General features: G+C 46.5%; 1 protein-coding gene across 1 annotated transcript in view; it reads left to right on the forward strand.

Moving 5' to 3' along the window:
* Positions 1-19,787, forward strand: part of NUP93 (nucleoporin 93) — a 102,969-nt gene extending 83,182 nt beyond the window's left edge. The window contains exons 7-22 of the mRNA XM_055551905.1: positions 1,103-1,192; positions 2,736-2,875; positions 6,617-6,749; positions 8,061-8,218; positions 9,252-9,417; positions 9,794-9,887; positions 10,605-10,796; positions 11,395-11,521; positions 11,637-11,709; positions 11,941-11,985; positions 13,799-13,915; positions 14,885-15,003; positions 15,717-15,834; positions 16,279-16,362; positions 17,795-17,923; positions 19,516-19,787. Coding sequence (XP_055407880.1) covers positions 1,103-1,192; positions 2,736-2,875; positions 6,617-6,749; positions 8,061-8,218; positions 9,252-9,417; positions 9,794-9,887; positions 10,605-10,796; positions 11,395-11,521; positions 11,637-11,709; positions 11,941-11,985; positions 13,799-13,915; positions 14,885-15,003; positions 15,717-15,834; positions 16,279-16,362; positions 17,795-17,923; positions 19,516-19,626 — 1,896 coding nt within the window. The 3' untranslated portion in view covers positions 19,627-19,787. The remainder of the gene's footprint in view (positions 1-1,102; positions 1,193-2,735; positions 2,876-6,616; positions 6,750-8,060; positions 8,219-9,251; positions 9,418-9,793; positions 9,888-10,604; positions 10,797-11,394; positions 11,522-11,636; positions 11,710-11,940; positions 11,986-13,798; positions 13,916-14,884; positions 15,004-15,716; positions 15,835-16,278; positions 16,363-17,794; positions 17,924-19,515) is intronic.
* Positions 19,788-20,524: the final 737 nt, after the last annotated feature.

The following is a 20,524-nucleotide window of genomic DNA, read 5'->3' on the forward strand; positions in this document are numbered from 1 at the left end:
ATTTCACTTTGATTATATGACTGACTATCATTGTCACAGACATCTCCAGAATTCAGGCCTAATTAAATTACAAGCTTCTGAGGAGAGAAACCATGGGTCTTCTGTGTCTGTGAAGACTAAAGCTTTATAAGACTAAGGTTTTCTAGCACTCAGGACTCCGTAATGTCATGTCTGTTTACGTGGCAGTCCCCTCCAGTGGAGAGAGAACCTTTATATCCCATGCTGAACACAGTACCCAAGGGAAGGCCCCTCAGAAATGCTCATCGAGTGAATAAACACCACCTTGTCTTTATAATGCTCCAGAGGCTACGTGCTGCTGTCCCCCATTGAGAGCAGAGGGCAGGGTTCGACAGGGTCCTGTTTTGTCTAAAATCACTACCTAGTTTAGTCCTCAGCAGAGCAGGATTTCAGAATGCAAAGAGTAGAACTTACTAGTTTTCACCATCACTGTGTTGGTTCTTTAGAAACAAAGTCCAGAGTAATATTGGCTTTTCCATTCCTTAAACATCACATAGTTCCTTTTTCTTGAGAAAATTTTACTAAGGAGCCTAGATTCTCGATGAGAGAAATGGGTACTGCAAATGGGCAGAAGTGCTTTTCTAACGTGTGGAGGGCTGCAGCCTGGCGGTCCTTACTCAGTGCACAGCCCTGGGCTGGGGCCATTCTGCCCTTTTGTCAGAAAGGTGACCAGACTCTGCTCAGATTCCTAGGAAACAGCAGCTAGAGACCTTTCGCTGTCCTGTCTTCCACTTGGTCCTTGCTGTCTGGGCCCGAAGGTCTGCTGGGGCAGAGCAGCCCAGAACTGCATGTGGTGCTCCTCCCCCAGGGCCACCCTGCTCCCGCTCCCCTGTTAGGAGGGCTAGGGGAGCAGTTAGCTCTGGTGTGTGTTAATGCCGCTGCCGAGACTCGGACGCAGGACTGAGCAGCTAGCCAGAGGCCTTGCCCTCCAGGCAGTGTGGATAGTTCAGCCACCATGAGGAAGGAAAGGTTGGCGGAAGCTTCTGACCAGTGGGCAGAAGTTGGTTTCAGAACTCCTTCAAGGGGTTCTGAAAAGGAGAGGTGAAAATGGAATTTGTGCCATTTACTCTGCTCTTCCTTTCAGATTTATATCTATAACGAGAAGATCGTAAACGGACACCTTCAGCCTAACCTCCTGGACCTCTGTGCTTCCGTCACAGAGCTGGATGATAAGGTAGCACCCATAGCCGGCCGGGGAGACGTGGGGTCGGGTGTCTGATGGGATTAGCAGCTTGCTGATTTGGCAGAAGTGTGCTAGAGAGAAATTCAATGCCTTGGAAGATGAAGTTAACTGTTCTTCAGAGTTTTATTTTAAGTAATTTTGAGGTGGTTTTTTTTTTTTTGGCGATGGTATATGTGTGTGTGTGTGTGTGTGTGTGTGTGTGTGTGTATATAAATTTATGTATCTTTAATGCATCTTCAAAAGGCCCAGCCAGGCTGTGTTTGCTTTGAAGTCCTGTCAGCCTCCAGCTCCACCCTGTCAGTGTCCCTGCTAAGACAGACAGGGCTCTTTCATGAGATGTGAATTGTAAAGGTGATGTGATTTTCGTACCGTGAGCCCCTTGAACTTGACTCAGGTGGGGTCTTTACAAGAATTTTTCATATGCTGCTGGTTTTGTTTCTCTCTGACTCCCCCCTCTTCATTCCTGCCCCTCAATTCTTATTCTTGGCCCAGTTTCTCTCACTGCAGGGAAAAAATAAAAATCAAAAAAGGAGATGGATAGATTGGTAGGTGGCCAGGAAGAACGAGAAAAGGAAGGAAGTCTGTAACGGAAGCAAGCACTTGAACACATTTTTCCTTCACAGGGCAGCCAACTTTTTTTTTTCCCAATAATAAAGTGTAAGATTATAAAACCAATCTAAAGAAGAAAGTAAGAATTTATCTACTCTCTCACCACCTAGAAAGAGTCACATTTAGATGGATTTTCTAGTTTTTTAACTTTTCCAAGAAACAATGAAAATGGGATTTTCTCTTTTCCTTTGGAAAAACTGTATACCTGCTTTTTCTCCCAACTGCTACTGCCTTCCAGAGATTCTTAACTTTCTAACATTGCAAAGGGTTCAGGGAGCACACTTTTAAGGCAAAGTTTACAACCAGGAGGGTTCTGGGATGTGAGAGTCCATCTGTACAGTGGTTACACACAGGCAAGCACACCCGTGCCTCTTCTAGGAGGCTGCACTGGAGGTGCCTTTTGAGGGAAGTGAGTAGGCAGGAAAATGAGAAGCCATGCTGCTGACAAAACAGGGTAAGAGCAGGGACCCGCTGGAGAGCCTCCGGGAGGACAAAACCTGTATTATTTAGGTTAAACTCTTATTTTAAGTCTTAAAAAACTCAAATGACCTTGTAAGGACTGACATGCAGCTATTTGAGTTTAAGATCCTAGAGCTCTGGACGATTATAAATGTGTTCACTCTCTCTTAAGGGATAACCCACTGAGATTTAGTGTTCTTGTTATATGTGGTCTCAATTATGTAGGTGGTTATGTCAGACCTGGAATAGTAATTGATCTGAAAACCCACTCAGGACGGGGGCTGCTTACGGGAAGATGAGAGCCTGGCCACTGGCCAGGCCGAGGCCCATCTTCTTTGCTGGGCTTGAGCCTGAGGGCTGCAGAAAGGACGTTAACCTCAGCCCCCTCCACGTCAGAGCACCGCGAAGAACCAGGCTGCTTGCCCAGCCCCACAGCGTTGTCACATGCAGTGTCGTTTCTGTGCAGAACATCTCCGACATGTGGGCCATGGTGAAACAAATGACAGATGTGTTGTTGGTGCCAGCGACTGATGCCCTGAAGAGCCGCAACAGCGTGGAAGTGCGCATGGAGTTTGTCAGGCAGGCCTTGGGGTACCTGGAGCAGAGGTGAGGCAGCGACAGCACAGAGGCCGCCTTTAAAATCCCCTGAAGGCAGCCGTTCCCCTGTTTGAAGTGGTCCTCTAGCCAAGTGCTCTGGAGCTGGTGTGATTTAAACAAGGTTGAGCAAGTCTGAGAGATGTTGTGCTGTTTTTAGGAGCACTTCTCTATGGGAACTGTCTCTGCACAGATGTAAAACCACATGAGTGGGAGCCCTGAGCCCTGTTAGGCTTTTCTCTCTGTCTTTCTCCACCCTGCGTTCCTCAGTACAGAGACAGGGTTATTAGGGCACAGTGCCTTGGGTCAGGATCCTGGGCCCTCGCGGGGTTCAAGCCATTACTCCTCAGGCTCTTGGTTTTCTCTCAACATTTTAATTTTCCCACCCAGCATTTTACCACCTCCAAACCTTAGGAAAGCCCCTTGAACCTTTGTTTTCCTTCTGGCTCTGTTTGGTTAATCCTGTGAGTTCAGATCCTTCCCAGCTGCTAATGCTGCTGATTTATGCCTAGGTTTTTGCCACCTCCTCACTAATTGGAGTTGGTCACAGAGGGGTTTGCGGCTGTGCCCTTGTGCCTTGACTGTTGTCCCCCTAGTTGGTAGGGCCCGTGCCATTCATCCACGCCCTGTGGACACTCCTCCTAGCTCTGAATTGACCAGCAGGTGTTGTCTTGAGTATGCAGTAGACCCTCTTTATCTCAGAGACAGGGTGCTGGGCCTCTCTCTGTTGGCTGAAGAAGAGAAAGCCAAGCTGAATACACTTGCTCAATTGCAGCTCTTTGCCTCTGCACCCATGCAGCTGCCAGTGGCCTTGTTGTGTGGCCACCCTCTGTCAACAAAATAATACTCCATTAGGAAGTCAGGGTAATTCAAGACTTGGTATGGCAGAGAGAGAACAGATTTTTATACCAAATACTAAATTAATTATTTAATAGCTACGCAAGATAAACACCATCAGATACATTAAACTCACTAGCCTCCATTCTTTTGTTAAGAAAAATCTGAAACTCCAAATGGTCTTTCATTTTTTCTGGCACAGGCGCAAAGAGTTCATAAAGTATTATATCAGGCTTTCACTCAATTTTTATAATGTAAGTTTTGTTAAGTCTGCAGCCGTGAAAAAACTAATATATATAGTGGTATTTATTTGCTACAAGTTAGCAAAATATGAGTCAAAAAATTTCTCACCAGTGTATAAAAAATATTAGGGTGTTTGTTTTTTTTTTTTTCTTTTTTAAGGATTAAGTATATGACTGCTTTTTCTTCAATAAGCCTAATTCTCACTGTTGGTGCTTGACTTCACCAGAGGTACCAGGTTGCAGTTTGGGATTTTATATATGTAAGCCATCCCAATTCTTCTACTATTCTTTTCATTTAGTTTTTTTAGAATGATCTTGTTCCGTTAATTCCTTTAGCAGCACTTGGAGCTATTCGGGAGTTCCCTGTGTACAGCTGTTATATGCTTATTTTCTTTTTCTAACAGCATCTCTCTCTCGGCATCTTTTTTAAGGATTTGTTGTCCCTTTTGATAAAGGGAATATTTCAGATAACTGTACTCACTTAAAAAAATATTTTTGCTGGTACTAATCCACTGAGAGGATAACATACAGTATTTCTTTTCTTTTTTTTTTTTTTTTAAAGATTTTTTTGATGTGGACCATTTTAAACATCTTTATTGAATTTGTTACAGCATTGCTTCTGTTTTATGTTTTGGTTTTTTGGCCCCGAAGCATGTGGGGTCTTAGATGCTGAGGGATTGATCCTGCACCCCTTTCATTGGAAGGCGAAGTCTTAACCACTGGACCGCCAGGGAAGTCCCAACATACAGTATTTCAAGTGATGTAATACACCAGATGGCAAAGCAGGCCTGGTCCCAAATTATTTTATGAGTATTTCAAATTTGAAGCAAGGTAGCATTTCTTAGCTCTCAAGGAATTTAGGCTGTTTCTCAAGGAATCTAGGCCCTTTCCAGCATGTAGGTTGTCTTCATTCAAGTTGGAAGAGACATAGTGGGCATTGTTTGTCCCAGTTGCTACAGGGCTGTTCTCTAATCTCTTTTCCAACCTCTGCTTTTAAATACTCCCAGTGATAGAGAACTCGTATTTGTTAAATCAAATTATGTTTATTTTTCATCATAAAAATACTACATGATTATTATAGAAATTTTGAAAGATGCCAAAAAGAGGACCTGAAAAAAGGAGCAGCCCCCCCTCTCACATGCAGGGGCTCCTGGTACCTTGTATTTCCTTACCGCCACCTCCACACCCACGTCCCACCGCCTTTTTGGGACTTATGAATATTTTGTTTGATATTTATCTTTTACACAGCTTATGATCCCAATGTGTACAATATATGGTTTTATATAGTTTGTTTGTAAAATTTTTTGTCAGTATCATTTTTTAAAACTACCTCAATTTCTGATGAGTATGTTTTCTGTAATTGACATTTAGTCATTTTTCTCTGAGAAGTGTGTGTGTGTGTCTCTCTCTCTCTCAGTCTGCTGTTATACTTAATCTGATGTTGAACATTTTAGTGCATATAAAGCACCTGAAAGTTTTTCATTATATTAACCCCATTTTTGAGTGTCTGTAACTTGAACCATTTAATCCTAATACGAAAACAATTTAAAACGTTATAAAGGATTTTAAGCATGCTAGCAAATAAAGAGGGAGTGATAGAAAATCGTTTGCAGACACCAGTGTGACAGTGGGCTCAGCAAAGATCATCAGTGGAAACTATGGGGTGAAAGATTATTGGTGGACAGAATATTCACATGACCTCCAAGTGGTACCCCACAGAGTACTTACTAATTTCAGAGGGGAAAGAAGGTGCTTCAGCAGTGAAGTATGGCGGACCATACCTTTAACCAAGTGATCAAATTAAATGTTACCAAGAATGGAGCAAAATGGTATTACCTGCCTCACTGTGGCAGTACCAGCATCAGCAAAAGAGCTGAACCTGGACCAAGTCATGAGAAACTATTTAGCTTGTGGGACATTATACCAGGTAGCTAGCCTAGATTCTTCTCAAAAGGTCAGTGTCATGAAAAAAAAAGTAGTAGAATTATCCTAGATTAAGGGAAATGAAAGTGGCATGACAATTTTATGCATTCCCTGGATTGGCTCCTGGATTTAAAAAAAAAACAAACTATAAGTGACATTAAGAAATGTGAATATGTGTTATATTTTAGACAATAACAGTACATTAATGTTAAATTTCTTGATATCATGATAATATTGAAGTTAGGTAGGAGAGTGTCCTAATTAGGAGGTACATGGCAAAATATTTACAGATGAGGTGGCCCCTGATTTCTGTATTTCTATAACATTTTCACATGGTTCAGATAAAATGTATGTGTGAGAGAGAGAAGAGCATGCATGTAATTAACAACTGACGAATGTAAGTAAAGATAAAAAGTTTGAGAAGGTCCCATTACGGCATTAGGCTGTGAGCCAGAGCACTTATTTTTCTGCACAGCAGCCCTTTCTGCATTTGAAATCCACAATTATGTGGCTCCAGGAATTCTTTTGAGCATCCACAGTGATAAGTCTTCACGGAGATCCACCGCCCACCAAATCAGTAATGTAGCTTGTGTCATTAAGCATGCACTTCTGTTTCCTCTTCTGTGTTCAGTTGAAGTCCAGGCCCTGTCATGTGGAGTTCACAGTCTAATGTTGTGGGTATGGACACAGATACGTGTAATATGTGTTTTCAAACCCCCCTCCCTTTTTTGTGCCTTCAAATTTTTTCCAGTTATAAGAATTACACCCTTGTGACTGTCTTTGGAAACTTGCATCAGGCCCAGCTGGGCGGAGTGCCGGGGACTTACCAGTTGGTTCGAAGTTTCCTGAACATTAAACTTCCAGCTCCCTTGCCTGGCCTTCAGGTACTGGCACCTTTATATGATCAGTTACTCCTCCAGATCAGCCTCTCAGATAGGCATTTTCAGCTGAAATGAGGTTGTGTGTGGAAACTGCTATATGAAGAAGAGACCCAAGGGGGCAGGAAGAGAAACTAGGAGACCTGGAAAGGCTGGTGGCTCCGGAGTCTGGGGGATGATGGTGGAGGAGGGTGCAGGGGGTTGATGTCATTGGTTTCTGGACATGTTTTGAAAGTGGACCCAGTAGGACTGTGGAAGAATTTGGCTATGGGTGTGAGCCGCAGAGTCAGGGATGACTTCTGAGATTGTTGGCTCAAATAGCTGACAGAACAGAGTTAGATATGGTTCCTAGAAAGTACCTTTCTTCTCAGCTCAGTTCAGATACCTGCTGTGTGCAGAGTGCTGAACCAGATCTTTGTACCGAGGGTGGTGGAATACACAGGAGGCTGGCTTCCTGAGGGAAGTGAGGCTCACACTAGTGCTTGAAGAGTAGGGGCTCGCCAGCCAGTGGTCTCGGATAGGGTTTTCGAGGGGAGGGAGCAGCGAGAACAAACAGATCGAGGCAGGATGGAGCACTTGGCCCATTGGGTGTGTGTCAGGGCGGGGCCAGCTTGGGGAGCTCCAGGCTAAGCACTTAAGGTACAATCAGCTCATAGGGGTTTAAGTGAGGAAGTGACACAATCAGGTCTGAGTCTTAGGAGGAGTCCTGCTGAGGGGAGGGTAGAGGGGCCAAGAAGGGAAGTCTGAGGTCCACGTTTCTGGAAGAGGAGAGGGAGGAATAACAACAGGGCTGCTGCACAGTCTGGGGACACAGCCACTTTCAGGAGAGATGCTCTTGCTCAGAGGGTAGGATCAGACCTGCTTTCTACATCCCCAGTGCTAAGCACAGTGAAACTCTTAATATGACGATAGTCTCCTATTGGTAAGTGAATGTCTTTAGCCCTTACTTGTTGGGGTGGCAAGAGTGCATGTCTGTAAATCATCACAGAACATGTCGCCCCTTCGCTGTGAATCCTGGGGTTCCATGGAGAACCCACCATCTGGCTTTGATTCATGTGGAACACATGGTGCTGTACAGGAAAGGCTCTAGGCTAGACTGGCGCTTACTAGCTTGCTATGGAAAAATTATTTAACGGTCCCATGCCTCAGTTTCCTGGTTTGTAAAACAGAGAGGAGGAAGCCATTCAGGGTCCCTACCTAGTGGAGTTGTGAGATTGAATGACTTAATACAAGAAGAGGCTTAGCTGAGGACCAGCACATCGAAAGCCATCAGTTAGCTTTTGTTTGCCTGTCTACTTGAGCACCTTTCCTTTTTAGGATGGAGAGGTGGAAGGCCATCCTGTGTGGGCGTTAATTTATTACTGCATGCGCTGCGGAGACCTGCTTGCCGCTTCACAGGTGGTCAACCGAGCCCAGCACCAACTGGGAGAGTTCAAAACTTGGTTCCAGGAGTACATGAACAGCAAGGACAGAAGGTATGGTGAATGAGGTGCCGAGTCCAGAAGAAGCCACATGGGATCAACAGGGTGGTCCACTCTGGCGTTGCTCTCTCTTCCTTGCGCATGGCTCCAAATAAGTTTCTGCTTGGGAGAAAAATGAACTTTGGAAAGCATGAAGAATTCAGGAGCCCCATTCTGTAGACTTATAAAGTCCTAGGCACATCAGAAATGCTTTATAAAATGAAACTATTGTATTACACTTCACTTGTTCACTGTTAGTGGTTTTGTGGTTGATCCAGATGAAAATATGTTGTCATGCACTTCGTAGCTCGAAGGCCAGAATTAGACATTAGCACACTTGAGATAGAACCATTGAATTACTTCACTAGGTTGTTTTTTGTTTTTGTTTTTTCCTCTTACAGTAAGGAACTGCAAAGCATTAGTTTTTCTTTGGTTTTTGTTAATGTAGTTGGACTTAAATTCACATTCAAACCTAGTTTAAATATATGTGCATGTAATATAGAAGAAATAGTGGTAGTTACCCCAGTTATACGTGTGGAAAACCGGGATTACTTTTTTAGCAGTGTCCATCTCCAGAGAGTATGGTAAACCGTAAGTCCTGTCTTGCTCATATCAGAGTGTAAAGTAGGGACCATGTCCTAGGTTTACCAGGAGACCCCGAGGCAAGGATTTGAGTGCAGGAAGTTTATTTGGGAGGTGATGTCACAGGGTTAAGGGAGTGGAGAGGCCAGAGGGGGCTGAGGCCGTTAAAGGACTGACTCAGTCTTGTTCATCACTGTTTGGAGCCTACTGAGGGTGGGGGGCTGGGGGGTCAATTCCGCAGGCCTTCTGCCCTGAAGGCCACCACTGGAGGAAGCCAGCAGGCAGAGACGCAAGTCCTGGGAGCTGCAAGTCAGGTTAAAGTGATGGTCCCCGGGGATTTGGGTGGGACAGTGCCTGTTCCCCTCCATGGAGGAAGGCTTCATAACCTAGTTGTTGTGTGGTTGAACTGGTGCTTTCAGGTGCCCTTGAGGATCTTCAGCCTGTGTCTGTTCCCTTGTGTCTTCAGATTGTCGCCAGCTACGGAGAACAAGCTCCGACTGCATTACCGCAGGGCCCTCAGGAACAACACGGACCCCTACAAACGGGCCGTGTACTGTATCATCGGCAGGTGTGACGTCACGGACAACCAGAGCGAGGTGGCCGACAAAACCGAGGACTACCTGTGGCTGAAGGCAGGCATGCCCCCTTGCCCAGCAGGGCGTCTGCCGCTTCCCCCGCTTGTGCTCTGCACGCAGATGGCACCGTTAGTGTGCGATCCAGTACGCTGGCTGCGCCAGTGGTGCCTCTGCCCCCTGCCCAGTTTATTGTGCGCTGCCCCAGCCAGTAGCACAGCCATTCGCATAGCCCTGGGCCCTGAGCCCAAACAGCTCTGCGTTCACTCCTGGCTCAAGGTGAAAGCGAGAGTGAAGTCGCTCAGTCGCATCCGACTCTTTGCGACCCAGTGGACTGTAGCCCACCAGGCTCCTCCATCCATGGGATTTCCCAGGCGAGAGTACTGGAGTAGGGGTGCCATTGGTACCAATGCCTGTGTTTCTTTTGGGGGTTTAGTTGAACCAGGTGTGTTTCGATGACGATGGCACCAGCTCCCCACAGGACAGGCTCACACTCTCTCAGTTCCAGAAACAGCTGTTGGAAGACTATGGTAAGATCCCCTGAGCATAAATGCCTTCTGTCTGTCTCATCCATCTAAGGTCACTGGTTAGCTTCTTTCTGGGAAAATCCTTCATCTCTGAACTCTGTGTCTCCTTCAAAACCCCATGAACCTTCAAAACACAGCACAACAAAACAATTATTTCAGATTCGAGTAGAGGCCGCACCCATGGCCTTAGGTAGTGGACGTGGCTGACATAGTCACTGACAGTTCTTTGAACAGCTCTGGTGGACACTGGCTCAGGAAGAGACATAGGAGGACTTGGCTGCAGCTGCCTCAGGGACCTCAAAGTGACTGCATCTGAGCACTGAGAGAAAGTTCCCACTGGTGATCAGCAACGCTAAATGCTGTGAATCTGAGGGAACTGCAGCTTGGAAATCATTCCTCTCCTTATTGAGTGACTCATCAGGACACAGTATATAAACAGATCCTTTTGCATTCTGTTTTAAGGTCCTACTCTCTGTTTCCTTCCTATCTAATGCAAGTAGTCCAGGTTTTACAACACTGGCCCCCCACTCTCCAGTTGTGTTGGGAGGTCAGGAGGCTGGGGAAGCAGGGCAAAGCTGGAGTGGCGTCCGCTGTGTCCAGAGCCCAAGTCCATTCCGGCTCAGGCTGGTGCTTTCATCCCGCCCTCTGAGCACCGGGGCTGCCGGTCGGCTGCTCCTCCGACTCACTCCTTCTGAGTCAGCTCTCCCTCCTCTCCCTCAGGCGAGTCCCACTTCACGGTGAACCAGCAGCCCTTCCTCTACTTCCAAGTGCTGTTCCTGACGGCGCAGTTTGAAGCCGCCATTGCCTTTCTCTTCCGTATGGAGCGGCTGCGCTGCCACGCTGTCCACGTGGCGCTGGTGCTCTTTGAGCTGAAGCTGCTTTTAAAATCCTCAGGACAGAGTGCTCAGCTCCGTGAGTACTTGCTGGCCCTCACACCTCCACAACATGACACACCCCCATCGGGTGACAGTGGACGCAGAACTGCGACCGACGGATACAGCAAACAGCCAGTCGTTTTTAGAGTGTTGAGACAGTTGGGCCTCTGGGATGATCAGTGTGAGGGGTCTTGCCTCTCCCTCCTCCATTCAGATTCCCTGGGGAGTTCAATATATAAACCTAGGGAGACTGATTCCCACTGGGGCTCTAGTTGGAGACACTGGAAGGCCCACCAGCCATCAGGTGTGCCTGCTGGCATGGAGCGGTGGTCAGGAGGGAGAGGAGACGTGCCCGAGGGCCGCAGTTTCCTCAGTAGCGCAGCACATTTCGTAATGGTCAGTTGTTCCCACCTTTTCATTCAGAGACCAGCATACTATGATTCACTACAAAATGCCATTGTCTCCGCTCTGTGCTTGGGCCGAACTCCAGAGCGGTGGTGAAGGCACTGGGCCGAGCTCGCACTGCCAGACGTTGGCTGTGCTGCGGGAGTAGGTGCCACTGGGTCCTTGGGCTTGGTTCCCGTAGTTCCTGGTTGTGTGGTTGTGACCAGTTCTGTCCCCCCCGCCCCGTGCAGTTAGCCATGAGCCCGGCGACCCTCCCTGCATGCGGAGGCTGAACTTTGTGCGGCTGCTCATGCTCTACACCCGGAAGTTTGAGTCCACAGACCCGAGAGAGGCCCTCCAGTACTTTTACTTTCTCAGGTGAGACTGGCTTTTGACCATTTACTTCAGCTGATTTTGGTTTCTGCCGTTATGAGAATGATGATTAGAGACCTTAAAGTCGCACCTTCAGAAACCAGTTTTTGTCTCCTCCTAGGGATGAGAAGGATAGTCAAGGAGAAAACATGTTTCTGCGCTGTGTGAGCGAGCTGGTGATAGAAAGTCGAGAGGTATATCTCCTAACCTTTCCAGTATACAGGTTCTCATGCTGATCACCTCAGTGTGGGTTGGGGGGAGGCGGGGAGCTTTAGAGTATTCTTTGGTTTCTGAAAATGTTGATTCAGTCTCAGTGTCCTCGAGACTTCTTCCACCTCCCCTAGTCCTCTCTCATCTCCAAAGTATTGTGGATTATGTGTATATCCTCATCCAGTAAACTGGGTAAACATTTTTTGTCTCTGCAGTTCGATATGATTCTTGGGAAACTGGAGAATGATGGAAGCAGAAAGGTGGGTTAAAGACACCCCTGGAGACGTGTTAGTTTGCAGGTGGGGATTTACAGTTGTCCAAAAAATTACAGTTAGGTTTTAGGATGCAAGGTACTAAAGATACAGATCTGAATGAAGTTGCTTAGTGTTAAAAAACAAAGAATGAAAATTAAGGTCCCAAGTGATGACCTTGATGTTCAACACATTTACATTTCTCCTTGAAATATGTAAATCTGTGGTGAGATAGCTTTTTAAATTATGTTCAGAATACTCATCTGTTTACACCTGCCATTTTTTCATCTGAGAAGGCTACATTTCTGCCATTCTTGGCTCAGAAAATATGCAAGAAAGAAATTGATTACTATGCTACTCTCCCCAGATGGGAAATTAGAGATGCACTTGACCTCTCTCCAAAGATAGTTTTCAAGGGCTCAGAACTCTGCACTGACCCCAGAGATGCAGCTGCTCCCATGAGCCTCAGTGATTCCCTGAGACCCATCATGGCTACTGGGCTGTGTGGACGGGCAGGGGCCCTGGCGGGGAGGCCCCTCCTGACCCCACTGGGAGCCGTGTGGACGGGCAGGGGCCCTGGCGTGGTGGCCTCTCCTGACCCCACTCAGGGCCGTGTGGACGGGCAGGGGCCCTGGCGTGGTGGCCTCTCCTGACCCCACTCGGGACCCCACTCGGGGCCGTGTGGACGGGCAGGGGCCCTGGCGTGGTGGCCTCTCCTGACCCCACTCAGGACCCCACTCGGGGCCGTGTGGATGGGCAGGGGCCCTGGCGTGGAGGCTCCTCCTGACCCTCCTCGGGGCTCCTTATGCCTCTCTCAGGGACTCACTTTCCCTGCTTACAAAAATGGGTGGTTTAGACCCAGAAATCTTGAAATGAGCTCACGCTGCTTACACCACCCAGCTCAGGAAGACCAGTGGCAGTACTGGTGATGATGTGATGATGGCCATGCTTATGGAGCAGTGACAGTTGCCAGGCCCTGTGCTGAATGCTCGATGAATATGTTCTCACCTAATGGTCACAAGAACCCCACAGAGTCGGAGCTATTATCTGTTTTTCAAGGGAGGAAGTGGAGATGAGAGAGGTTAATTTTTGTCTTCAAGGTCACACAGCTAGTAAGAAAATGAGCTGGAATTGGAACCCAGTCCTTCTTGACCCCAGAGCCCATGCTCTTCACTGACCTCCTGTGCTGCCAGGGTGGCAGAGAAGTTCGGTCCCCTGACTCGGTCCAGGGCTAATGAAGAACCAGGCAGCCAATCAGACGTCATGGAGTCTGTCCTCTCTCTTTGTGTTACCTAAGGCCTGTTTCATACTCTCTTGACCATTTGGTTGCTGTTGAGTGATGATGCAGATTTTTTTGTTGTTGTTTTTAGTATCCTGGCACCACTTGCCGTATATTTTTTTCAAGAGTGGGTTTCTTTTGCTGTCTGTCTTATAAAGCAGATCCAAAATCTTTCAGATATTTTCTCTGAGCCTCCTGATTTTTTTGCTCCCACTAGGGTCATTTGCAAAATTAAAATCATTGATGATTTCACATACTCGCTAGGTCATTTTGCAAAATGAGAAAGCATGGAGTCTTACTGCTGACTCCTCTGGGCTGCCTGTGAGTCTGCCTCTTCATGGGTACTCATCTTGGTCCTTTTCATATGTTTAATAGGCCCTTATATCTTCAGGAAAGCCAGAGTCTGGCTGATGAAAATATATGCATTGCCCAGAGCAAGCATTTTCAGTTAGTCTTCAGATTCCCGATTGCTTCTCTGTGTTTAAAATGACAGCTTTGTTCCTCTGTTCCTCTCTTCCTCCCTTCCATAATTTGTCTTGTCAGCCTGGAGTCATAGATAAGTTTACCAGTGACACAAAGCCTATTATCAACAAAGTTGCTTCCGTGGCAGAAAATAAAGGACTGTTTGAAGAAGCAGCCAAGCTTTACGACCTTGCCAAGGTAAATGTGTCCTTTTCTTGCCTCTGCACCTAATAGATCTGTCAGCCTTGCTGCATTAAATGCAGAACCATTTCCACGGTGCTGTTATTGTACCCCTCTGTCTGCTGAGGCATTGTCTCCTAATGCTTAGGCAGTTAATGATCCGGTCAGGGTGAAATTCCCATTTTACAGAATTATTTCTGCCCATAAGGTGTTTCTGGCCAGACGGGAGCACGAAATACTGAAAGACTGTCCTGCGGGCATTGATCTGTAGTCTCACTTGGCAGCAGAATGAACCTCCATCATGCTTGGACAGTAAAGCTGCTGGTGAAAGCGCCTGGTGCTCATCCGCCAAGCAGCCGCAGACCCACTGGGGACAGATGGATGTTTGGGAACAAAACCACAGCCAAGGCGTGCTGAGAGCCCTGGAGTTAGGAGTTCTGCATTAGAACATTTGGGGAATACTAGTAACTGTAGCCTGGAGAAGATTGCATTCTCTGAAGTGGGCAAAATAGGATTATATTTCATTTTTTTTAATTTAAAAATATTGAGACTGAAAGTAAAAGGAAAGTGTTAGTTGCTCAGTTGTGTCCAACTCTGTGACCCCATGGACTGTAGCCCACTAGGCTCCTCTGTCCATGAAGTTCTCTAGGCCAGAATACTGGAGTGGCTTGCCATTTCCTTCTCCAGGGGATCTCCCCACCCAGAAATAGAACCCAGGTCTCTTGCATTGCAGGCAGATTCTTTACCGCTGAGCCAACAGGGAAGTCCTCTATTGAGACTGAGGTCTAGTGAAAAAATAGAAAAGGTGTAGATACTTAGTATACATAACAGCTTAATGGATTTTCCACAGGTATATGTCTGTGTCATCATCACCCAGGTCAAGATGCAGAACAAAAAGTTCCCTCTTTCTCTTGGTAATTTAGTTTTTTTCTTCTTATTGATTATTTTTAATGAATTCCTTCTTTAATTAAAAAAAAAACTAAACAGAATGCTGACAAGGTGCTGGAGCTGATGAACAAACTGCTTAGCCCCATTGTGCCCCAGATCAGCGCACCACAGTCCAACAAGGAGCGGCTGAAGAACATGGCCCTCTCCATCGCGGAACGGTAAGGCCGAAGAAGCTCCCGGGGGCCCCGGGCTCTCAGCCCCCACCCAGGTGTGTCTTAGCTTCACTGTAATGTCACACAGTTCCTAAGAGGGTCTCCACCGTCCCACCGGCACTGATAGTTTTGAGAGTTCTTAATAACCATCCTAACCAGCTGTCACTTGGTAAACATTTTTGCCAAAAAGAAGGGGATATAAGAATATCTCAGCATTCTAATCCTGCAGTTTAATTCTAGGCATTATGCTCATCTCTGTGCCATTAGCAGCCATCTCAAAGGGATTTGGTAACAAAGCTAGTGATGGATTGATGGGTGGATGGGGGATTCTTCGAGGTGTAGTGGCCAGTGATTCAGAATCTCCCCTCTCCCCATGAGTGGAGGTGTACTCCAACCAGTGTGACTCCCTGGCTGGGCAGCAGTCATTACTTTTTGTGCCCTCTCCAGATGTGCCTGAGAACTGGGTCAGGGTGCTTGCTGAGATGGCGGCCAAAGCTGGAGAACTGGACTTCATACAGAACATTTATAGGTGGATCTCTGTCAAATCCACCATCATATGCTCGGCCATTATAAAAGAGACACTATTTTCCACTCCTTAGTTCACCTCATCTAGAAAGCCTAAGAGGTTTTGACATTTTTTAGATGTTTTCCTCAAATTACAGATTGCACAGAAATTCCTAATATACCCCTGCCTCCCTTCCCTCTTTTTTGTCCTTCAGGTATAGGGCTCAGGGAATCAGTGCAAATAAATTTGTGGACTCCACATTCTATCTTCTGTTGGACTTGATCACCTTTTTTGACGAGTATCACAGTGGGCATATTGACAGAGCCTTTGATGTAAGTTTCAGGAGGGGTGTTTGAAGTACTGCTTAATGTATGCCCTTGAAAAATCAAAACATTTTGTGGGATTCATTTAAAACAAAGGAAATGTCACCAGTATGCCTGTTAAGTGAAAAAGGACAAGTAAGATCCTGGCAATTTAAAAGGGATTTCTATGTTGTTCTTTTTTTTTCCCTTTTTTCTTTTCCTTTCTTCTTTAATCTAAAAACAGAGGGATTTCTCAAAATAATTTTAAGTCTCTGAATTGTAAAAACTGCCTCGGAAAACGAGGATAGGAATTGAGTCAGTCAGCAAGTTGGAATCAAAGCCTTTGAACAAGGGGAGTAGAATTTCCTACTAAGAAGCCACCTATGAACATGTTAGATGCTGACATGTGTTTGAAGAGATGGAATGACTGTGATGATTGTATCATATGGGGCTGATGGCTTTTGTGTTAAACAGATAATTGATCGCTTGAAGCTGGTGCCCCTGAATCAGGAAAGTGTGGAAGAGAGAGTGGCTGCCTTCAGAAATTTCAGTGATGAGGTGAGTCCTTCTCTTCCTGAATTACAAAATTCTTTTTCCGCACGTTACTGAAAGCTTTTGTTTTAATGTAGCCAACAACTCTTAAGAGTCCTAGTGCAGTCACCATCCAGACTGAATTTTCTAAGACAAGTCCAGTTTCAGGAATCCGGGACTGGTTTTCCTGTGAGTGCACATATACCCATCAGATTATTGTCTGAATTCCTGACTCAGAAAATACTCTGACTCTAGTGATCAGACATATCCTTGGGAGAAACAGGTTTCTTACTGATTCTATGAAATCTGGCTTAAGTGTTTATTATCTACTTGTTCTAGAGGGTGTGTCAGTGCTTAACTCTGATCTTATATTAAGTAGTTCCTTCGGGTGCATGAAACATACATTGTGATTCACTTCCTTATTTCCCTTCTCTGAAGAAGCAGAGAAGTTTTGTCTCAAGAAGCAGGTGCAGTGACCATGGTCTCAGTTATCAGCCCAGGAACCCAAGAGCTCCTCTCTCTGCAGGGTTTCTAGCATGTTGCCACTGCCTAGCTCAAAGCCACTCAGCTGGGCTGCACACTGGAATTGCTCAGAGACCTTTAAAAAAAATCCTCATGCCGAGGCCCAGAAATTCTGGTTTCTCTGATCTGAGCCTGCAGCCCAGAACTCCCCTGGTTATTCCTGTGTGTGGCTAGAGTAAGATTCTTCTCTAGAACCAGCTGCCTGGTCCCAGGGTGTTCCTAACAGTGTTCTGATTTAAAACCATTAATCAATGAGCACATTCCTTTTATGGAAGCATGTGTCTGTTCTAGAGGAAGAAGGCCAGCTTCCACACGTAGGGTGGCTCCCTCCTATGGTATAGACAGTTAAGAGGTCTTACCTCTTGCCAACCTTCCCTTCACACCTACTACAATTCTGCGCCTAGCTGTTCCTCCTTTTGTTGTTTCTTGCCGACCCCTGGTTACATCATCCGTTGTTTTATAGACTGAAGTGGGGTACCAGGGCCTGTCCTCATAGACACTCCCAAGGACTCTGCTCAAGCTGTGCAAGTCCCAGGGAGACAGTGTGGTGGGTCTGAGACGGTGGGCAGTGATGGGGACTGAAGAGCCAGCGTGTGCGTCCCTACCTCCTGATGTTCAGATGCAGACTTCTGCTAATCCCTCTGCTGGCCAGACCTAGTTAGCATGTTCTCTGCTCACTTCCCTGCATAAAGAAGGGAGCAGAGGGCAGAAGAATGACCGATCTGACCTTCTGAATAGTGTTGCCTGGGCTTTGCTTTCACGCTTGACATTCCAGTGCCGTCGGCTCCTTTTTGGTGGCTGTGTAGTACACCAGCTGGCAACTGTGGGGATATGGTGTGACCCAGCCTTCCTGGAGCACCGGCCCCCACTACCCCAGCCTGTCTTTGGCCCCAGGGCTGGGTTCTTTCTTCTTACTTCCTTGTGTCTCTCTCTACAGATCAGGCACAACCTCTCAGAAGTGCTTCTCGCCACCATGAACATCTTGTTCACACAGTTTAAGAGGCTCAAGGGGACAAGTCCATCCTCAGCATCCAGGCCTCAGCGAGTCATCGAGGACCGTGACTCTGTAAGATCCCAGCGTTGGCCACAGCCATCGCTGAGAACCACCTTTCTGGTTTGCCTTCAATTGCTCCTCATGAGACCATTGCTCATGACCTAAAGTGCTTGTTTCTTTACTACCTGGCATCTGGGTAAAGCTTATGTTGAGCACTTCCAGAAGAAATTGAACATTACTAGGGTTGCTCCTCTTCTCAAGCTAAAAAATAATGATGTGCCAAGTCAGTGAATATCAGGTCTTAAAAAAATCAATCAAAATACTAGTTTATATTGATTCCATAAGAATTCCTGCCCACTTTAAAATATACGGTCATTTTATGAGTCTCAGTTCAGCACTTCCATGAAAACCGTACTTTTGGTCAACAGTTGCTGTGTCCGGAAGCCAGGTCTGTCTGACACCGGGGCCAGTGCCCCTTCGACTGCCTGTGGGGCCTCCAGCATTACCTGGGTCACACAGGGTCCAGGCAGATAGAACCCCTGGACCCAAACAGCATATGCTGTACAGTTGATTTGACAAAAAGCAAAACGTGTTTGACCCATTAAAATATTAAAACTGGTGGTATTTTAGAATTACCTTTCCCTTAACATTTCCACTTAACATTTAATGAGGCTCTCAGTATGGTGTGTAATAACCATACCTGCTTATGGCAATCAAGAAAGCAGAGCCTTGAAAATCTATCTCTTGCCTCCAAGGCTGTCTGTGGCCTCTCTCAGCTGTGACCCCCACAGGTCCTGTCATTGTCAGAACCTCCACCTAGACGTGCCAGTTTACTTCACGTATCAGGGGAAAGGCACCTGCCTTTCAGCTTGCTTCTTGAATAGTCCTTAAGAGGCCTAGTAAGTGACCCTTGAATTTTCCTTTTAAGTCTCGTTACTAGTCCAGAAAACCCACCCCCAACCCCGCCACCCTTTCTATCCTAGCCGTGGTTTCCTTTCTTCTCTAAGCATCCAGTACAGCTCGATATGGGCAACCTGAAGCTGTTCTCTGAGGTTTCATTTTTCTTTATTCAGTAATTTATCACTTGGAAATCAGAGTGAAGGTTGTTATTTCTAATATTGGTAACACCTGAGTTAAAATCTTTTCCCCCTCCTGGAGCAATCCAGGAATCTCATAAATACTGTTGCCTGAGAAAAGAGGGCTACTCACTTCCATTAGAAAGAGAGATTAAAGGGTGAAAGGGAGGAAAGGGGACGACGCAGGAGAGGAAGGACCTGGAGTGGGCAGTGCAGGTGCTTCATGGGGTCCTAGAAACTCAGGTCCTCACCAGTCAGGGGAGGGAGAGGTTCGGAAAAGTGGAGCAGGCAGTCTGAAGCACAGAGCCAGGTTAGCAGCTGCTCAAATGGGGCGGCTTGCCTGGCAGACCCATCCATCTTCTGCTAAGTAAAAGGGCTTTGGAACTGGGGGCCTGGCGGCCCACCTTTGCTAACTCTGCACCACACTGGAGGAACGTGATAGTGGAGGGCAAGACGGTCATCCACCCACTGGGAATCTGTCATTACACCACCGAGGGGAGAAAACGGAAGGATGGAGTGCTGGTTCCCAGGACAGTGCCCTGACCCAAAACTTAACTGGGTTCCTTCTCTTCTTCCCCTTTCTCTCAGCAACTCCGCAGCCAAGCCCGAGCCCTGATCACCTTTGCTGGGATGATACCCTACAGGACATCTGGGGATACCAACGCGAGGCTGGTGCAGATGGAGGTCCTCATGAATTAAGTGTGATGTTCTGAGGGGCTCACGGGGCTGCTTGCTGTCAGTACTTCAGGGCCCTCCAGGGTTGGGGGGTGGTTTCTGGTTTTGTTTCTGTTGTGTTTGTTTTGTTTCATTTTTCTGTATTATGTATTTTTGTCAACACCAATAAATTTCTTTGATTTGTATTTTTTTTCACATTCTTTTAATTTCACTGTTTTTTTTCCCCCCTTTTGCAATTTTGTTGAAATTTTTATTTGTGTGGGAGGAATTGTCCTCACTAGTGCTTGGGCCAGAAAATGACAGACTTGTATAGGCATCCAGGAGTTGGTTAAAGTCGACCTGATATGATTAAAAATTGACCCAAAATGAGCAAGGAAATGAAGCCTTTGGGAGTTGCTTTTATTTAGATATAACATTCCCTACAGCAGGGTGACAGTTAGCTTTTCACATTTTTATTTGAATGTGAGAGCCAGCCTCAGCCTTGGGTGAGTTAAGATTTGTGTGTGAAATAGCAGGCACTCCACATCCTCCTCCCTCTTATCTCCCCAAGGTGTGCCTTGAGGTCCAAGTTGTTGTTGTTGTTCAGTCGCTCAGTCATGTCTGGCTCTTTGTGACCCCATGGACTGCAGCACACCAGGCCTGCCTCACCATAGCCCAGAGTTTGCCCAAGTTCATGTGCATTGCATCAGTGATGCCATCCAGCCTTTGCATCCTCTGACCCTCTTCTCCCTCTGCTCTCAATCTTTCCCAGCATCAGGGACTTTTCCAAAGAGGTGGCTGTTCATATCAGATGACCAAAATACTGGAGCTTCAGCTTCAGCATCAGTCCTTCCAATGAGTATTCAAGGTTGATTTCCTTTTAAGTTGACTGGTTTGATCTCCTTGCTGTCCAAGGGACTCTGAGGAGTCTTCTCCAGCACCA

Source organism: Bubalus kerabau, chromosome 17 (assembly GCF_029407905.1).
Source record: "Bubalus kerabau isolate K-KA32 ecotype Philippines breed swamp buffalo chromosome 17, PCC_UOA_SB_1v2, whole genome shotgun sequence".
Taxonomy (NCBI): Eukaryota; Metazoa; Chordata; class Mammalia; order Artiodactyla; family Bovidae; genus Bubalus; species Bubalus kerabau.